The 17,769-nt window shown below is 44.0% G+C and overlaps 1 protein-coding gene across 2 annotated transcripts in view; it reads left to right on the top strand.

The window, feature by feature from the left end:
* The first annotated feature begins 11,905 nt into the window (after positions 1-11,905).
* The window catches only part of LOC137370045 (adenosine deaminase-like), an 88,793-nt gene continuing 82,929 nt past the window's right edge, over positions 11,906-17,769 (top strand). The window contains exons 1-2 of one of the 2 annotated variants that reach the window (XM_068032089.1): positions 11,906-12,114; positions 13,701-13,762. In XM_068032089.1, coding sequence (XP_067888190.1) covers positions 12,073-12,114; positions 13,701-13,762 — 104 coding nt within the window. In that variant the 5' untranslated portion in view covers positions 11,906-12,072. Of the gene's footprint in view, positions 12,115-13,200; positions 13,371-13,700; positions 13,763-17,769 lie in introns of those variants that run through there. The other variant, XM_068032090.1, reaches the window with a different exon arrangement.

The following is a 17,769-nucleotide window of genomic DNA, read 5'->3' as shown; positions in this document are numbered from 1 at the left end:
TTTATCTGTAATAGAAATCTTATTTTAGTGGATTTCCTGTAATTTTGTTCACAATAAATTAGAGGAGGCTCTCTTTTATAAGGACAGGGGTGTTATATCCTGTTTTATACAATATATTGTTCTGCTGCTAAGGTTGAGCTGTGTATGCCCTTTTAAAACTATAAGGTCTTCTTGTTGCAAATAAGCACATCCTGAGTTCAATTGGAGCTTCAGCCTGACGGCAACTGGAAGTTTCTATAAAGGCAGCAGCAAATAACTGATTTGTTGTTTTTTTTTAATATGTAACATAGAAACTTGCATATGTAATAAGACAATATCTATGATTGATGTATTACAGACATATATGTATAGGTGTTACTGAAATGTATGAATATTTATTTAAAACAAGATACAATTCCCATTGCAGCTGAGAAAATCTCTTAGTTCCAGCAAAAGTAATTTAAAAATGTATATAATACATATCCAATTTCATGCATGTGGTCTGAGATGAGCTAATAATACAGGATATTAATATCTTGTGCCTTAAAAGGAATCCAGAGCCAAGAAAATGGATTATGCAGAGTCCATTTCTCAGGCAAAACTGAATGCTGAAGGGTCCAAGATGGCGTGTGGCATGCGGGTTCTCATTCCACACCAGGTATGCACCACACCCCATCTTAGTTATGGTGTGTTTTAGTCATCCAGGGCACCCGTCTGAAGCAGGCATTAAGCCCACTGCCAATGCAGATCAGTGGCCCAGTGCCTACTACAGGCCCAGTCCTGAGATTGGTTCGTAACTCACTGCAGCATGTGGTTGGCATGTTGCGGTTAAATTTATCAGGAGCAGCGGAAAAAACAATGATCTTCAAAGGGATTGCTGGAATCCTTCACCAGGTAAGTGATAAAATTTTACTTTCCTGAATGTGGAGCCGGAAACAGCAATGACTCTTCTGGTTCCACATGAAACCTGAGGGCCGCTGTCAGCCACTGCTTGCAACACCCCCCGCACCTGCCACCCCCCCACCCCATCCCCCAGATCTCCTCCCCCCTCCTTCTAGATTTACTGTTGAACTGGTGTCCATGCTGACCAATCTTCACCCTCTTTATGACCGATACATGACCTTTTGGGTTGTGACTGGTGTGCTCGAAAAGCCAATCATGTCCTGATTTTGCATGGTCCTCTTGGTCATCAGTCGTGGCATTTGCAATTGCCACTGAGTTCACCCCTGACTTTTGTAAGCCCTAGTTTCTATCTCAACAAAAGCGAGACATTATTTTCATAATTTCCCCCAGAATGAAAATGTGCTTCCATTCAAGATTTATAATTTGTCATCAAACAGTGCATATGAAATAAACTGACTCATCCAGAAAAAAACAGTGTACGTTAGTTTCTGCATTACTCACTTCCCCAATGCTTACCAATTTTGAAGAAACTTTTTGCCAATTTAACACTTTTTCTGTAGTATTAACAACTATGGTCTCGTTCTTATATTCCATCATAAGTTTCCACTTAGCCTTAAATCCATTTCATGCTAGTACTATAATGAGATCACAGCAGGGATTTGCATCACACTGATATCTGCAAATTTGTACTAATTTATCCAATTTCCACTTTATTTGCTCAAAATATTTCAAAACTCATGCCAGTTCTTTGCTTTAAGCCCTGCACACGACAACATCTGGAAACTCCCTACCTAACACCATTATGGAAGTATGTTCACCCTACGACCGCAGCGGTTCAACAAGGCCCACCACCACCTTCTTAGGGCAACTATGGATGGAAAATAAAGACTGGCTTTGCCAGTGAAGCCCACATCCCAGAACTGATTTTTAAAAAGGCTAACTCCTGACATATATTAACATCAACAATTTGTATTTATGTAGTGCTTTTAATGCAGTAGTGGATATGTTGGGTATTGGGTCCAGGGGCAGGCACACAAATCAAGCACACTGCTCCATACTAGATGGTGTCAAGCTTCTTGAGTTTTGTTGAGGCTGCATCTATCCAGTCAAATGGTCAATATTCCATCACATTCCTGACTTGAACTTTGTAGGTGGAGGATAGTATTTGAGGAATCAGGAGTGCCATTCACTGCAGAGTACGCAGGCTCTGCCCTGTTCCTGTAGCCATGATGTTGTTATGGTTGGTCCAGTTAACTTCCTGATCAGTGGTGAAACACAAGATGTTGATGGTGGGGGACTTGGCAATGGTACTGCTGTTGAAGGTCAAGTGGAGGTGGTCGTGCTTCCTTTTGTTCGAGATGGCCATTACCTGGCACTTAAATAGCTTCTGATATTAAAAAAATTGTGGATCTCTGACAAATGTCTGATACTACAGATCCGGTCATTTCCACAATGATTCACTGTGTTAAGTTTTATACTCTACTTAAAAATGCAAAAATACTTTTTAAATATTACACATTCCGGCAACTCAGTTTCATTTGGAAAAAAATGTTGAAATTTTATGAAAGAATTCAAGCAAATACACTTTCAATACATTACAATCTATGGTCCGGATTTCCCTTCCATTGGCAAACTATTGTAGGAACGGGAATAACACCCACCAATATGAATCCGTTACTAACTTGCTATAATTTCCTCATAGGGCCATCCTTTGCTATTCAAGGCTGATTTGAAACTGGAATGGAACTCACAAAAGACTTAGTGCCACTGGGAGGGAGGGAAGTACTATTCTGGTGGAGTGTTTAAAAGGGTAAGATTCACCAAGACTTTTAGGCACAAAGAGAGGAAGCCCTATAAGAGGATGGTGCAAGCTGTCTGGAGGGAGGTGACAGAGGCAGCAGTACCACCTCCACCACCCTCAGAATTGCCACAAGAGATTCAATAACCTCACAAAGGCAACTCAGGTATGTTGTGGTACTCTTGAAATATCACTACAGCCTTCACTCACATCCTTACCTTTCTTAATCTTTCCTCCCAGCACCTGAGTGCCAGGGGAACTCACTTTAGCAAGTGGCAATATCTGCAAACATTCAAGCACCTTCTTTACTCAAAACTACTTTGCTAACAGCTAGTCTTTGAGGATAGTTCATTAAAAAGGACGGTGTCCTTCCATATCTTATCAACATAGGAGGCATGCACTCTTAATGGGCAAATTATCTACACCACTCAGATGCCATGAACACTGTCTTCTTAGCATCTGAAGGAGAAAAGGACCTGCAACCAACAACAAAGAATTACAATCAGTGGAAGGAGTAACAAAACTGAAAACTATAACTACTCATGAAAACCAGCTGTTGCAAATTATGAGCAAACAGGAAGAAGAATCTGTAGATGAGAGTGAGGTTGGGGATGAAGTAACAACAGATGATTGGTCAAAGCTGGAAGATGCACCAATGGGGCAGAATTAGCTTTTTGTGCTTTTTCAAAGTTTTGTATCACCCTTATACTCTGCTGCTATTTCTACGCAACAGGATGTAGCATGACTGCAGAGCTTTGATTTGTTCCATTGGTTGTGTTACCATTTAGTACTGCTCCTGGTGATTCTGCTGTTTAGAATGCACATGGTCCTGTGTTGTAACTTCACCAGGTTTGCAGCTCATTTTTATGTACACTGGTGCTCTTTTACACTCTTCATTGAAACATGAATGGTCTCCTGGCTTGATGGTAATGTCAGAGTGAGGGATTTGCTGGGCAATGAAGTTACAGGTTGTGGTAGAATACAATTCTGCTGCTGCTGATGGCACACACCTCATGAATGCCCAGTTATGAGCTGCTAGATCTGTTCTGAATCCATCCCATTTAGCATGGTGGTAGTGCCACATAATAGGATGGATGGCATCCTCAATGTGAAGACTGAACTTCAACTCCACAAGGACTGTGCAGTGGTCACTCATATCAATACTGTCCTGGATAAATGCGCCTTGAAGAGGTCAAGTAGTGTTTTCCCTCATGTTGGTTCCCTCATCACCTACCACAGACCCAGTCTGGCAGCTATGTCCTCCAGGACTCGGCCAGTTCAGTCAATAGTGGCTTTACCAGCAAGTCTTGGTGAAGGATTTTAAAAACCTCAACCGAGAGTACAATCCGTGCATTTGCTACCCTTAGTGCTGTTCATAGTGGAGTACTGATTGATCAACTGAGAGAGGGAGATAGAAGCTAATCACTCTATCCTTGCCCATGCTAGACCAGATTGGATCAAAGCTCTGCAATTCTGCTACATCCAGTCATGATGGTGGTGGGCAATTAGCTAAGTATTGCGAGGAGGCTCCATGAACATCTCCATCCTCAATGATGATGGAGCCCAGCATGTGAGTGAAAAAGACAAGACGGAAGTATTTGCAATCATCTTTAGCTAGAAGTGCCAAGTGGATGATCCATTTAGGCCTCTTCCTGAAGATTCCACCATCATAGAAACTAGTCTTCAACCAATTTGATTCACTCCACCTGATATCAAGGAACCACTGAGCCGCACTGGATATAGCAAAACCTATGGGCCATGACAACATTCAGGTTGTAGTGTTGAAGTCTTGTGCTCTAGAACTAGCTGCACCCCTAGCCAAGATGTTCCAGTACAGTTACAACACCGGCATCTACCCAACAAAGTAGAAAATTTCTCAGGTATGTCCTGTCCACAAAAAGTAGGACAAATCCAATCAGGCCAATTACTGCCCCATCAGTCTACTCTCAATCATCAGTATGGTGTCATTGACAGTGCTATCAAGCGACACTTCTCATCTATAACCTGCTCACTGATGCTCAGTTTGGTTTCCACCAGGACCACTCAGCTCCAGATCTCATTACAGCCATGGTCCAAACATGAACTAAAGAACTGAATTCAAGAGGTGAGGAGTGAGTAATTGGCCTTGACATCAAGGTAGCATTTGACAAAGTGTGGCATCAAGACGCCGTTGCAAATTTGGGTTTATTCTCCTTAGAACAAAGTGGATTGAGGGGAGATTTAATAGAAGTGTACAAGGTTATGACAGGTTTAGATAAGTTAGACAAAGAAAAGCTGCTCCCATTAACGAATGGTATAAGGACTAAGGGACATAGATTGAAAGATTTGGCCAAAAAATGTAGGGAGAATATGAGGAAGTAGCGGGTGGTAATGACCTGGAACTGTCTGCCCACAAGGGTGGTGGAAGCAAAGCTTATCAATGACTTCAAGAGGATGTTCATGGCCACTTGAGAGAAATAGACTTTTAAACTGTCTGTCTGTCTGTCTGTCTCTCTCTCCCCTGATGTGCTCTGCTGGTCCTGGAGTTCCTGCATTGTTTTAAACTCTCTCTCTTTCTCCCCCACCCACGATCTGCTCTTCTGGTTCTGGAGGTCCCGCGCTGTTTTAAACACTCTCTCTCTCTCTCCCCCCCCGGTGTGCTCTGTGATAATCCGCCTGCTGCCATAAGGTCTCCTCCAATGCCTTCACATGAGGGAGCTGTAGACATGGAACTAGTATCCTCTGCCACTTCAGAGCGCACACATAGTAAGCAAGCTGCTACAAGAGGGAGGAGGAGAAAGGCTCTCAGAAAGAGGCCACATCCGCTTAGGGTGTTCAGGGAGCAATTCTCCTACCTGAATCTCAGTGAGGAACAGCATATGAGACAAAAATAAAAACAGAAAATGCTAGAAATATTCAGCATCTCTGGAGAGAAAGAGAGTTAATGGGCATGATTTTGCCTCTGGAGTTGGGAAACTGGCATTGAGACTGTTCTGGGTCCTGACTATCTCCTGCCTGAGTGTGTACAAACCACTCTCTCTGCAATCTCTACATACCTGATGGCACCTGTGTGCCAATGGCTGTGTGCCCCTCTCCACTGTGCTCCCTTTTACGGGCCCACCTAAATTGATGGTGCAGCCAAGTATGGCACCCCTGTTTGTTGCTGCCTCCTTGCATCTGGATTGTCTCTGATCCAGGGTGCAACCCTTGTGCCCCCACCAAAATTCCTTACTGGCCCTTATCGAGCTGACAATGAGCTTATTGACAAGATTAATTGGCCTCATTTCCAAATTGGGCGGGTTTCCAGGGCCTACCATTCCTGAGGAAAATTGCCGGTGGCAGAAATGGGGACATAAAACTGGCTGATGGTGTTAATTTTTGCACCAGCCCACCCCTATGCCTACCCTTGTTGAAGCCTAAAATTCCAGCCAGTGTTTCAGGTGGATGATCTTTCCTCAGGGATTCTGAAGAGGGTGTGCTGATATGAGCAGTGTCTGAAGCTAGTGATAGAAGTTGATGGGATATGACATTTGAAGATGCATTCTTTTAGTGACCTTGACCACTCGTGTGAGGTCATTGAACTTCTTGCAGCACTGCATCCAAGTCCTCAGGGTTAGACTCCTGGCATTGACCGACATGACTATCTGCTCACCTTGCCTTCTCAGAGTTTGTCTGGAGGGCATCCTGTAGATAGAGCTGGCTGCACTCTACAATCATGGCAATGAGCAGGTAGCTTGAAGTTGGCATGCTGCCAGCATTGGATCCGATGGGCACTGGTTAATTCGACATCCTGCTCCCTGCACTTGGTTTTGGAGGTTATCGAATTTCCTGGACAATGACTGCAAAGATAAAGACGCATGGTGTCTTTATTTTAATAGTGTTCCTCTTTGGACCTCATGTCACAAATGCACTCACCAGTACAAACCTCACTTTTCTTCTGAAATTGATCACTAAATTTTTTATCACCTACTTGACATTTTCCACTTCTAGTTCTCCCAGAGCCCAACTATTTCCTTTCATTCCCCTGTAATGTTTTACATCTCCCTATCACTTATACATTACTATATTTGCAACCATTACACTTGTATTGAAACAAGGAAAAACTAATACAGAAATCTAAAATTATTTTTTTTGAACCACTGCAGTCCTTGGGTTATAGGTACATCAACAGTGCTGTAAGGAAGGGAATTCCAGGATCTTGACCCAGTGACAGTGAAGGAACGGAGATATAATTCCAAGTCAGGATGGTGTGTGGCTTGGAGGGAAACTTGCAGGTGGTGGTGTTCCCATGCATCTGCTGCCTTTGGTAGAGGTCGTGGGTTTGGAAGGTGCTGTCGAAGGAGACTTGGTGAGTTGCTGCAGTGCATCTTGTAGATGGTACACACTGCTGCAACTGTGCATCTGTGGTGAAGGGTGTGAAATTTGAAGGTGCTGAAGGGGTCTCAATCAAGTGGACTGCTTTGTCCTGGATGGTGTTGAGCCTCTTGAGTGGTGTTGGAGTTGCACCCATCCAGGCAAGTGGAGAGTATTCCATCACACTCCTGACTTGTGCCTTGTAGATGGTGGACAGGCTTTGGCGAGACAGGAGGTGACTTACTCGCCACAGAATACACAGCCTCTGACCTGCTCTTGTAGCCACCGCATTAATGCAGCTACTCCAGTTCAGTTTCTGGTCAATAGTAACCCACAGGATGTTGATAGTGGGGGATTAAGCGATCGTAATGCCATTGAATGTCAAGGGGAGATGGTTAGATTCTCTCTTTTTTGAGATGGTCATTGCCTGGCACTTGTGTGGCATGAATGTTACTTACCACTTATCAGCCCAAGCCTGGATGTTGTCCAGGTCTTGCTGCATATGGACATGGGTTACTTCAGTATCTGAGGAGTCGCGAATGGTGCTGAACATTGTGCAATTATCAGTGAACGTCCCCACTTCTGACCTTATGATGGAGTGAAGGTCATTTATGAAGCAGCTGAAGATGGTTGAACCTAGGACACTACCCTAAGGAACTCCTGCAGTAATGTCTTGGGACTGAAATGTTTGACCTCCAACAACCACAACCATCTTCCTTTGTGCTAGGTATGACTCCAACCAGCAGAGGGTTTTCCCTCTGATTCCCATTGACTCCAGTTTTGTTAGGGCTCCTTGATGCCATACTCAGTCAAATGCTGCCTTGAGGTCAAGGTCAATCACTCTCACTTTACCTCTGGAGTTCCGCTCTTTTGTCCATGTTTGGGCCAAGGCTGTAGTGAGGTCAGGAGCTGAGTGGCCCTGGCGGAACCCAAACTGAGAATCAGTGAGCAGGTTACTAATTATATTTATACTTTTACTGTATCATTTAAATGCAAACTTCTGTTTACATATATTGAATAATTTAGACACATTAAAAAACTACAAGTTTGTGCACACATATAGCTGCAATAAAATCAAATATAGTATATTTCATAGTGCAAGTTATGTATTTCTACTCTTCTTTGGAAACCTTTACAACTATATGAAAACATGAAAATTTGCTATTTTATCTCAATTTTCAATTGTTTATTTTATTCCATAATTTCCATACTGGTCTATAATGAACACATTCTCCTTTGTTTGATCATCCTGTCCTTATGGAACACTATGTTGTCTCACTTGTGTGCAACACCACAAGAGTTAAACTTGTGAAATGTTAAAAAAATCTTACATCTGGTCACAATTCCTGTCAACTCCAATAAATTCTTACATCTATAATATTGATGGAAATTGGCTGTGTAAACTTATCATGTTGAACTTACACTCTTCCAGCAGTGGAAGCAATGCTTCACCACCACTGGCAAAATGACAAGTTTAGAAAAGCAGTTTCCATTATAAATGTGGACATAGGAATTTATAACAGAAATATAAAAATAAGGACAAAATGTATGGCCTTAAGATGGAGACTGAGTTAAGTCTGTGTGCCCCAGACCAAATATCCACTACCCTCTTACCCCAAAACTCCTGAAGACTACATTTGGTTTTGATTCCCTGGCCTAGACATTGAATTATGCTGCATCCATTTTACATGCTTAAATGGGTGCCTACGGGTCAAATATGGTGGATAACATACACTTTCAGTTGGCACAATTTTTATGCTAATGTTTTATGTCAACGTTGATGAAAAAAAGAAAGACTTGCATTTATATAACATTTTCACAACCATCAGAGTGCTTTACAGCTAATGAAGTACCTGTGAAGTGTAGTCAATGTTGTAATGTAGGAAATATGGCAGCCAATTTTGTGCAAGCTTCCACAAATAGCAATGTGATAATCTGTTCTTTTGTGATGTTGATTGAGGGATAAATAGCCGGGGTAGCTCCACAGCTCCTTTTCTAAATCGTACCATGAGATCTTTTACATTCACCTGAGCAGGCTGAGGGGACCTTGATTTAACGTCTCATCTGTAAGACAGCACCTCTGACAGTGCAGCACTCTCTCAGTACTGCACTGGAGTGTCAACCTTAATTTTTGCGTTCAAGCCCTGGAGTGGGACTTGAACTTGGAACCTGGTGACTCAGAGGCGTGTGAGCTACCCCATATCAACATTAAGAGTGGAAAAAAGCCCTTAGAACTTGTCAACATTATATAATTAAAAAAAACATGTGTGAACATTTGTCATGCTTTAGGTGCAGGGCTTCTACCAACTAAATGATGCTATGTATGGTCCCCAGATTTTGAAAAATCTACAGTGGGCATGTAAGAAAACAAATGAAAAGTGCTTGCATTTTAAAACTTTTCATGCGTCTATTTTTTCACATCAAGCAGTTTGCCTCCTCCTTGTTACTGGTCGGGTCCTGCCCATTTCCCATTTCATAGAAGATAAACATATTGCCTTGTAGTTGCGTCCCATGCAAGCCACTTTCTCTCTCCCGTTCTGCGGCTGGCACGATATCCAAACCTGCTCCCCTGCAAGTTAAATTCCTCTAGCCCTGAATACAATATTCACAGTCTGCTCCTAAAGGCCTCTGGCTGAAATTAAAATATTGTACCTCCTGCCCCACTCCTAGACCTGATTCCTGTTTTCCAGCCCATTCTACCAGATTTCTGCTTTTGGTATTTAACATTGTGAATCTAGGTTAAATCCTTGACCTACCTCTTCTTTGGCTCACACTGCTGAAAGCTTTAAAATTATCCCTTAATATTCTTAAAGGCATGGGACGAGAAGCCATGGAGGAGCAAAGAAATTTGGTTGTCCACATACACAAATCACTAAAAGCTAGCACACCAACATAGAAAGTATTCGAAAGGCTAATGGAATGTTGGCTTTTAGCTCAATGGGTGTTGGCATACAAAGGGTAGGATGTAATGCTTCAGTTGTACTGAGCCTTGGTCAGACACCATCTGGAACATTCCATTCAGCTCTGGGCAGAAGGGATATATTGGCCATGGAGGAGGTAGTTCTATTGTTCATTTATTTTTGCTTCCTGTCAGCCCCATTATCTATTTATTTTATTACTCCTTCCAATTATTTCATTTCCTTCCAGCTCCATGTTTTGTTTATTCAATACCTGTTAATACAATCCCTTTATTTACAGATTACATGTTGCATTATTTTTTTATTTCATACCCACACTTCATACTTAGGTATTTCACTTCCCTTCAAGTCCCACTATTTCTTTTGCCCTGCACTCTAAAAATTTTACTATAAAACAACTTCCCACTCTTCCTACATCCTTCCATCTACGAAAGATAGTGGACATGCAGCAAACAATCCATTTAGGTGGGGAGTTTCCTCTTGGTGCACCTTTGCTGACAGCTCTGAAGACCAATCCTTGAGAGGCAGCTTCTGCCACGAGTGCTGCACATGAAGCTGCCAAGTGACGCTGTGAGTTGTTGTTTTTGACATTGGTGTCTGTTGCCAAGCTATTGTAGCAACTGGTCTTCATGGTCGTGCACACCTGTCCACAGGATGTGTCGCCATTTCCCTCTTTTGCCAGCTACTGACTCCCAAGTGCGATAGTCGACATTTAGAGATTTCATGCAAGCATTTTTGAAGTGGAGCTTTGGGTGCCCCACTGGTCATCTGGCCCCGGCTACCTCACCATAGGATGGTCCTTGGGTATGTGACCATCTTTCATCCTGTGGATGTGTCTGATCCACCGAAGCCACCTCTGTTTGATTAGTGCCAACACACTTGTGAGCTCTGTCTTAGAGAGGACTGCCACATTTGTGATTTTGTCCTGCCAGGATATACCCATAATGCACCACAGACAGCGAAGATTTAAATTATTTTTTCTTTTCTTTTCCTGGTAGCTACAAAGTCGCCCATATTTCACAGCCACACAGCAAGGTGCTGAGAACACAGGCCTTATAAACCATCAGCTTGGTCTGAAGGGTCAGCTTGGTGTTATCCCCTGAATGTTTCGCAAGTCGGTCAAATCTGATAGCTGCTTTTCCTATGCCTGTATCGAGTTCTGCATCAAGGGACAGATTGTCTGTCACCATGGACCCAAGGCAGCAGAACTTGCTAATCATTCCAGTGAGGTGGTATTTAGTGTGATCAGGGGTGGAGATGCAATACCTTGTCCCATGACTACAGTTTTCTTGACAACTTCCCACCTTTCCAAATCTCTAGCAAAACTGTCAGTCCTTTTGTTACCAACACACCTTCTCTGGTGTACCACACCAGAGAAGATTCACTAATACAAATGTAAGAATTCTATTTTCCATAGTTCCATACCCACGGTAAGTAGTGTTCCATTAATAGTATTCAGATATCAAAAACACCCCAATACAACAGCAGGTCCTGAGGGATGCATGCACACGTAAAACGGAAGTCGTATTTGGCTATGCTATTTAACCTGTTGAGGAAAATACAGGTCAGGATCATAGGTCCTGGCGAAGGAAATTCAACCGAATGTGTATGCGTCATTGTTTTACCTGGAGCAAAGCAAATAAAGTACAACGTGTGAATATGTGTGGTATGAGCGTATTAACGATGGTGTCTGTTACTCATCATGACACTCATGATAGTGTCAGTTCCGAAGAAGGGTCGCTGACCCGAAACGTTAACTCTGCTTCTCTTCCCACAGATGCTGCCAGACCTGCTGAGTGATTCCAGCATTTCTTGTTTTTGTGTCTGTTACTCATGTTATATTCACTAATCAAATACGCAATTAGCCACATGTGGAAAGTGACTAACTTATTGGACAACACTGAATTAGACCGATTCGATGCTGCAGTTTAGCTGCATAATATTGCTTCACCTGGCGACGTTGATGATGAAACAGTGACCTTGGCAGGGTGAAATATTGGGCGCGCCGATCCCTCGAATTAAAAACGGAAAGCGGCCACATGTTGAGCAATGCAGAGGGAAGAGGCGTGTTTTTATTTCTCATGCCAGCAAGAAGCTCTTCTTAAATGACGTGCAGTCTGCTCGCACCTACAGCCTCTGAGGATGGCAGGAGAAGCGTCAAGAACACCTTTCAGCAAACCCAAGGTAAGGCTCAAACTGGACACTGTAACGTGGTGGCAATTTGTGCAGGAAATGGAGAGTTAATGCGAGGTTTTAATTCAACTTTTTGGCAAGGGGAGGAGGGTCTTGTTTAGTTGTACACTTCAGTCCCATCCCTCCTCACCAGTTATACATCCAAAACATTTTGATTGCATTTATTACGTGTATGTTTTGATTGACTTGTCTTCAGACTGAAGGTGGTGTCTTCGAAAGATTTATTTTAATGAGAATTAAGTTTTCGAAACGCCCCTTCTTTAAATTGATATCTTGCGGTGTAGTGTTTCTGCAGAAACAGCATTTGTATTGGTTATTTAGAGCTGTCTGACGGAAGGATGTCCTTTCACTCTAGAAATGTAATCTCCTGGTGACGTTGAAAGTGTTTTACACCAATGTTAACCTGAGGTGTTCATTAGTTGCCAAAGTGTGAACTGACCCACAAGGAAGCAAAATGAACCCGTTTATTTCATGAATGTCACTTCACTGCTGCACCCTGTTTGACTCAAAAATGAAGCTGGATTTCTGACACCAATTATTTTAAAATTTGGGAACACTTTTTAAAAACACTGTTCATTACTGGCATTTATACCAGAATAGAGATGACAAAACCGATCAGCAGCTTTAGAAAAGAAACTGACAATTCTCCCAAAAAACACCTTAAATATAAGCCTATATGTGGAAGTGCAGTGGAACTCAGGTTCGTAACTTAAGCTTGATAAACCCATCATTCCTTCACACTTTTAAGTACAAATGAGCTTTAATGACAGTTGCAAGTGCAATATTTATTTTCTGGGGTGGGCGAAGTCTGACAGTAGGGTGTTAAAGAACATTTTGAATTTGACACCTTATTTAGTGCATCTTCCAATATTCCAGTTCACACTGGCACTTACTTCTTTGTCAGTCTCATGCTGCCTTTTTCCTCCTCCCCAGGCCCCCTGTTAAGTTCATGTTGGAGCACTCCCATTTCATGTTGGAACTGCCTTCCCCTTTCCTCCCGACTTCTCTTTCACCGCCCCCCCCCCCCACCCCGCGCCCAAAAACACTGCTGATTTATTTCTCAGCTTCTACCTCTTAATGTAACTGCAACTGTAAGTGTTGGAATGCCTCTGCAAAATGTCGGCACAGAGTCCTGACATTGTAGCAATACTGGTCAATTTGCAGGCGTCATGACAACAGGAGGTCGGGGCTGTGGTGTGGCGCTGATAATGCAGGAGCCCCGTCTGCTATAGGGCTGGATACAACTGGTTAGTATGTATGTGCTAGATAACTGTTGTTTTAATTTGCTTTTGAATAAATATCCACATGAATGAAATTATTTGTTACTTGCTCCACGTGTGATCTAATTCTAAAAGTTTGACAATTTATGGACGTTGTAGGTATTTATTATTGGGAGTGCTTCTTTTTTAAAAAAATCTTGCATCCCGCAAGCCTTTATCTGTAATTATTAACGTGTAATTTGCCAGCTTAACCTCAATAATAATTTTGAGGACTGTGTGCCATGTATTGCTGAGGTGGTGGAGAGGGAAGAATTCCTGATTTGACAAACATTATGTTATACCCATTCTCTTTTACAGGTTGAACTTCATGTGCATCTGGATGGAGCAATAAGACTTCAAACTATTTTGCACTTTGCCAAGTATGTGATTCCAATTCAATTCAATCAGTTTATTGTCCATAGAGAAATTCATTTTGGGTACATTGCTCACTCATTAAATTAAATATGAATAATAACAATAAAAAGAAAATTGTCCTATCACAAAAAGTCTAACTTGATTAAAATATATGCAAAAATAAGTAATTCCAGTACATTAAAATAATCAATCAATGAGTCCCATCACAAGTGCGTATCCTCATCCATTCCTCAGGCTTCTGTTAAAAGTTTTTATAGAGAAAGGCTCGAACGAGTTCAAGAACCGACTTGTCCTGCATCTAAGGGATTGTAGCCTTTTCCCTGAATGCATCCAACAGTAATACTGAGACAAGGGGTGAGTGTCCTTAACACTCTTTACTTACGTCAACATTTTTAGAGTAGATTTCATCAAGAAAGTTTTGTTTATCAAATACCCTTCCTACTTGATTCAACAATCTCTGTACTCTTGAAGAATCTCCATTCCTAAGACAAGTACCAGAGAGCCATCAATAAAGAAATCACTCTCAACTAGGGCATATAGAAGAGTTTCAAAATTGTGGGATCTAGTCAAAAGGGTATTAACTTTCTGAGGTTATATAATTGTGTATGCCCCTTGGCCATCACATCACTATACTGTTCTTCTCCCCCCCTACCCCCCGCCAATTCAACTTATCTACTTTAATACCTAAATACGTATAGCTGGTGACTGTTTCAATGTGCACATCATGAATCTTCATGGGAACACTATTATTAACTGGCTTTTTCCGAAAGTCTATAACTAGTTCTTTTGTCCTGTTTTCATTCAATTTAAGAGAATTATCATCACACCATTTTAAGAACCTCTTTACCGAGTCCCTATAGTTTACTTCATTATTTAATGTGTAATATTCCCACTCGTGTTTCTGTATGTGCAAAATAAATAAATAAATGCTTCATTATCACTCCAGAGCATGGAAACAGTATCAGCAAGTTTATTTCTTCTGGTTTCCTATCTCCGTCTGCAATGATTATTGTGTCTGTCTTCCACGTTGTGATCCCACAACTCAGTCTTCCTTCCAGTGCACTTACTATTCCAATTATTTTGACAGCCTAGCATCCCTCACTCCTTCCATAGCAATGATCTGTGCTTCCAGCTCTGCCCAACTGCCCATAGACCCCAGCATTTACCTCACTTGGCTTGTTCAGAACCGCAGTCTCCTAAGTTTTCAGTCTCTGAAATTTTCCCTAGAGTGCTCTGCACCCCGACTTGTGAATAGTCCTGCATTCCAGATTTTGTATGAGTGCTGGTTGAGCACAGTCATCCCAAAGTCTTCCAGGTCCCAGATCACAATCCCATCATATGATTCCAAACCCTAGCACTTCCACAGCTACCCCCACCTGCCACAGGTCATGCCAGTTCCCCATTTCCTAGTTTCCACCTTCCACTGTTAACTCAAACCCAATGCTTTTCCCAGACTATAACCCCTCCATCCCACCGCAAAACCCTTGCCGGGCTTTCTGCACAACCTTTTCTCTGAATCACCCACGTTATAGTACTTCTCTGACAGCCTTTCCCTGCTACTACCTCCAAACCAGTATATGTTGTCCCCCTCCCATTATCCTGAGTACCCTAGACTTTAAAATAAATTGCCTACTATGCATGTCAATAAAGGAATATGTTTAGAGCCACACAGAAACATTGGAGACATGTGAAAGAGTGGAGACAAGGGACATAGAAATATAAGGGTCAAAAACACTGAGAAAAGGAGAATTGCAACAAAGACAATAAAAAATAAATAGCCAGAATGATGCAGACACCAGAAAGTGAAAACCAGAGAGCAAGAAAAGGGCTTAAGACAAAAATAGGTGCAAGACGAAGACTGATTTTTTTTTTGATTCTCAACAATACCAAAAATTGGCTAGTGTGTAAAATGGGCAACCAATCCTGTCTGGCGGGAACAGTTAAAATTGACCCCATAGTTCTCTCTGCCCAGTTTTGACATGTGTTTGTTTTTGGAAATGTGTCATGCTGGTTGCACAGTCATAGGTGTTGAGAGGGATGGCGACCACGAGCGCAGCGCCAGTCTGGAGAACGCTGACATCGAGGAGGCCGTGCAGGCTGTGGGCTGGCCTGCTTGCCAGGGTTGTGACCCCCACCGGGCCCACCTCCCCCCCCCTCACACCAACGTCCCCCCCCGCACGACCTTTCCCCTCGCACCCCCTTCATCCCACCCCCACCTCCCTTGCAACCCCCCCGTCTTCCCCTTCCCCCTCCCCCTTTGCACCCGCTTCCCCCTCACAACCCCCTCCCCCTTCCCCACTGCACCCCCTTCTGCACCCCTTCCCCCCGCGCACCCCCTTCCCCCACCCCCTCGCATCCCCTTCCCAGCTCCCTCCTCACATCCCTCTGCATCCCCTTCCCCCCGTACCCCCTTCCCCCCGCAGCCCCTCCCTCCTCGCACCCTTGCCCCCTCACACCCCCTTCCCACCACCCCCTCCCCCAGCCTCTCCCCCTTGCACCCTCTTTCCCCATCCCCTCCCCTTGCACCCCATTCTCCCCTCCCCTCACACCCCTGCTCCCCCTTACCCCTCACCCCCTTCGCCCCACCCCCTTGCACCCCCTTCCCCCCACCCCCACGCCCTTGCATCCCTTTCCCACCCCCCCCTTGCGCCCCCGCCCCCTCCCCCACCCCCCTCGCACCCCCTTCCCCCCACCCCCTCCCCTCTTACCCCCTCCCCCACCCCGTTCCCTTTTGCAACCCCTTCCCCGCTCCCCAACCCCCTCGCACCCCCTCCTCCCTTGCCTTTCCCTCCATGAAATCACACTCTTGTTTACTTGTTAGGGCCCCTGCTCAGGGATGGGAGCTAACAACCCCACTTCCTTCTGGGCGTCTCGGGAGAGACCAAGGCTAAGGGAGTAAACCCTAACAGAAAATCCGGAACGGAACCCCAAGGCGGTCATGTGTCACCTTTGGCATGTTTCCGGCAGTTCCTGCAGTCATACCAGTGCCAAACATTGTGTTCTGCACTCCTTAGGACCCCACCAGGAAGGCCGAGAGGGGGGTTTTGTCACTTGGGCAACTCACAAAATCCATACATCTGCCCAAGCATGCGCCATGGAGAGGTCACTCCATAGTCGCCTCACAGCGACCAAAACAACATGGAAGGCAGGATTTATAGGTTATAAGTCCAGCTCAATAGGCTTACAGATTGGGCGCCGTGGGTTGCCTTTGTCGGTGGGCGAGGTCATCGCATCTCACTGGACAGCTACTGTCCGCCTCAAACCGGGCAGCCTCCGGTCAGTAAGGTTCTTGCCCGCCACACTCCACCTGCTTCAATGGGTGCTTGGAGCTCAGGGTCATTGCCCGAGAAGTGGACTGAAACTCCGCACCAAACAGTACGACAAAAAAAGGAAAGAATGTACTAGCCCTTCATTTTGCAAGCTGGAACGTCAGAACTATGTGTCCTGGACTGTCGGAAGACCTTACACAAATCAACGACTCTCGGAAGACTGCTATCGTTAACAACGAGCTCAGTAGACTCAATGTGGACAGTGCAGCACTTCAGGAGACACACCTCCCTGCGAGCGGATCTCTAAGAGAGCAAGACTACACCTTCTACTAGCAGGGTAGGGATCCTGAAGAACCAAGATAGCATGGAGTGGGCTTCGCCATCAGAAACTCTTTGTTCAGCATGATAGAACTACCCTCAAACGGTTCGGAACGCATACTGTCCATCCGACTGCTCACCACCTCTGATCCAGTACACCTACTCAGCATCTATGCTCCAACACTCTGCTCCGCACCTGATGTTAAAGACCAGTTCTACGAGGAACTCAATAATATCATTAGTAGCATTCCTAATACTGAATATTTGTTCCTGCTGGGGGACTTTAACACCAGGGTTGGGGCCGACCATGACTCACGGCCCTCCTGCCTTGGGCGCTATGGCATTGGAAGGATGAATGAGAATGGACAGAGACTGCTTGAGTTATGTACCTATCACAACCTCTACATCACCACCTCGTTCTTTCC

Source organism: Heterodontus francisci, chromosome 5, assembly GCF_036365525.1.
Source record: "Heterodontus francisci isolate sHetFra1 chromosome 5, sHetFra1.hap1, whole genome shotgun sequence".
NCBI lineage: Eukaryota > Metazoa > Chordata > Chondrichthyes > Heterodontiformes > Heterodontidae > Heterodontus > Heterodontus francisci.
This window is presented reverse-complemented; position numbering and strand designations above follow the sequence as displayed.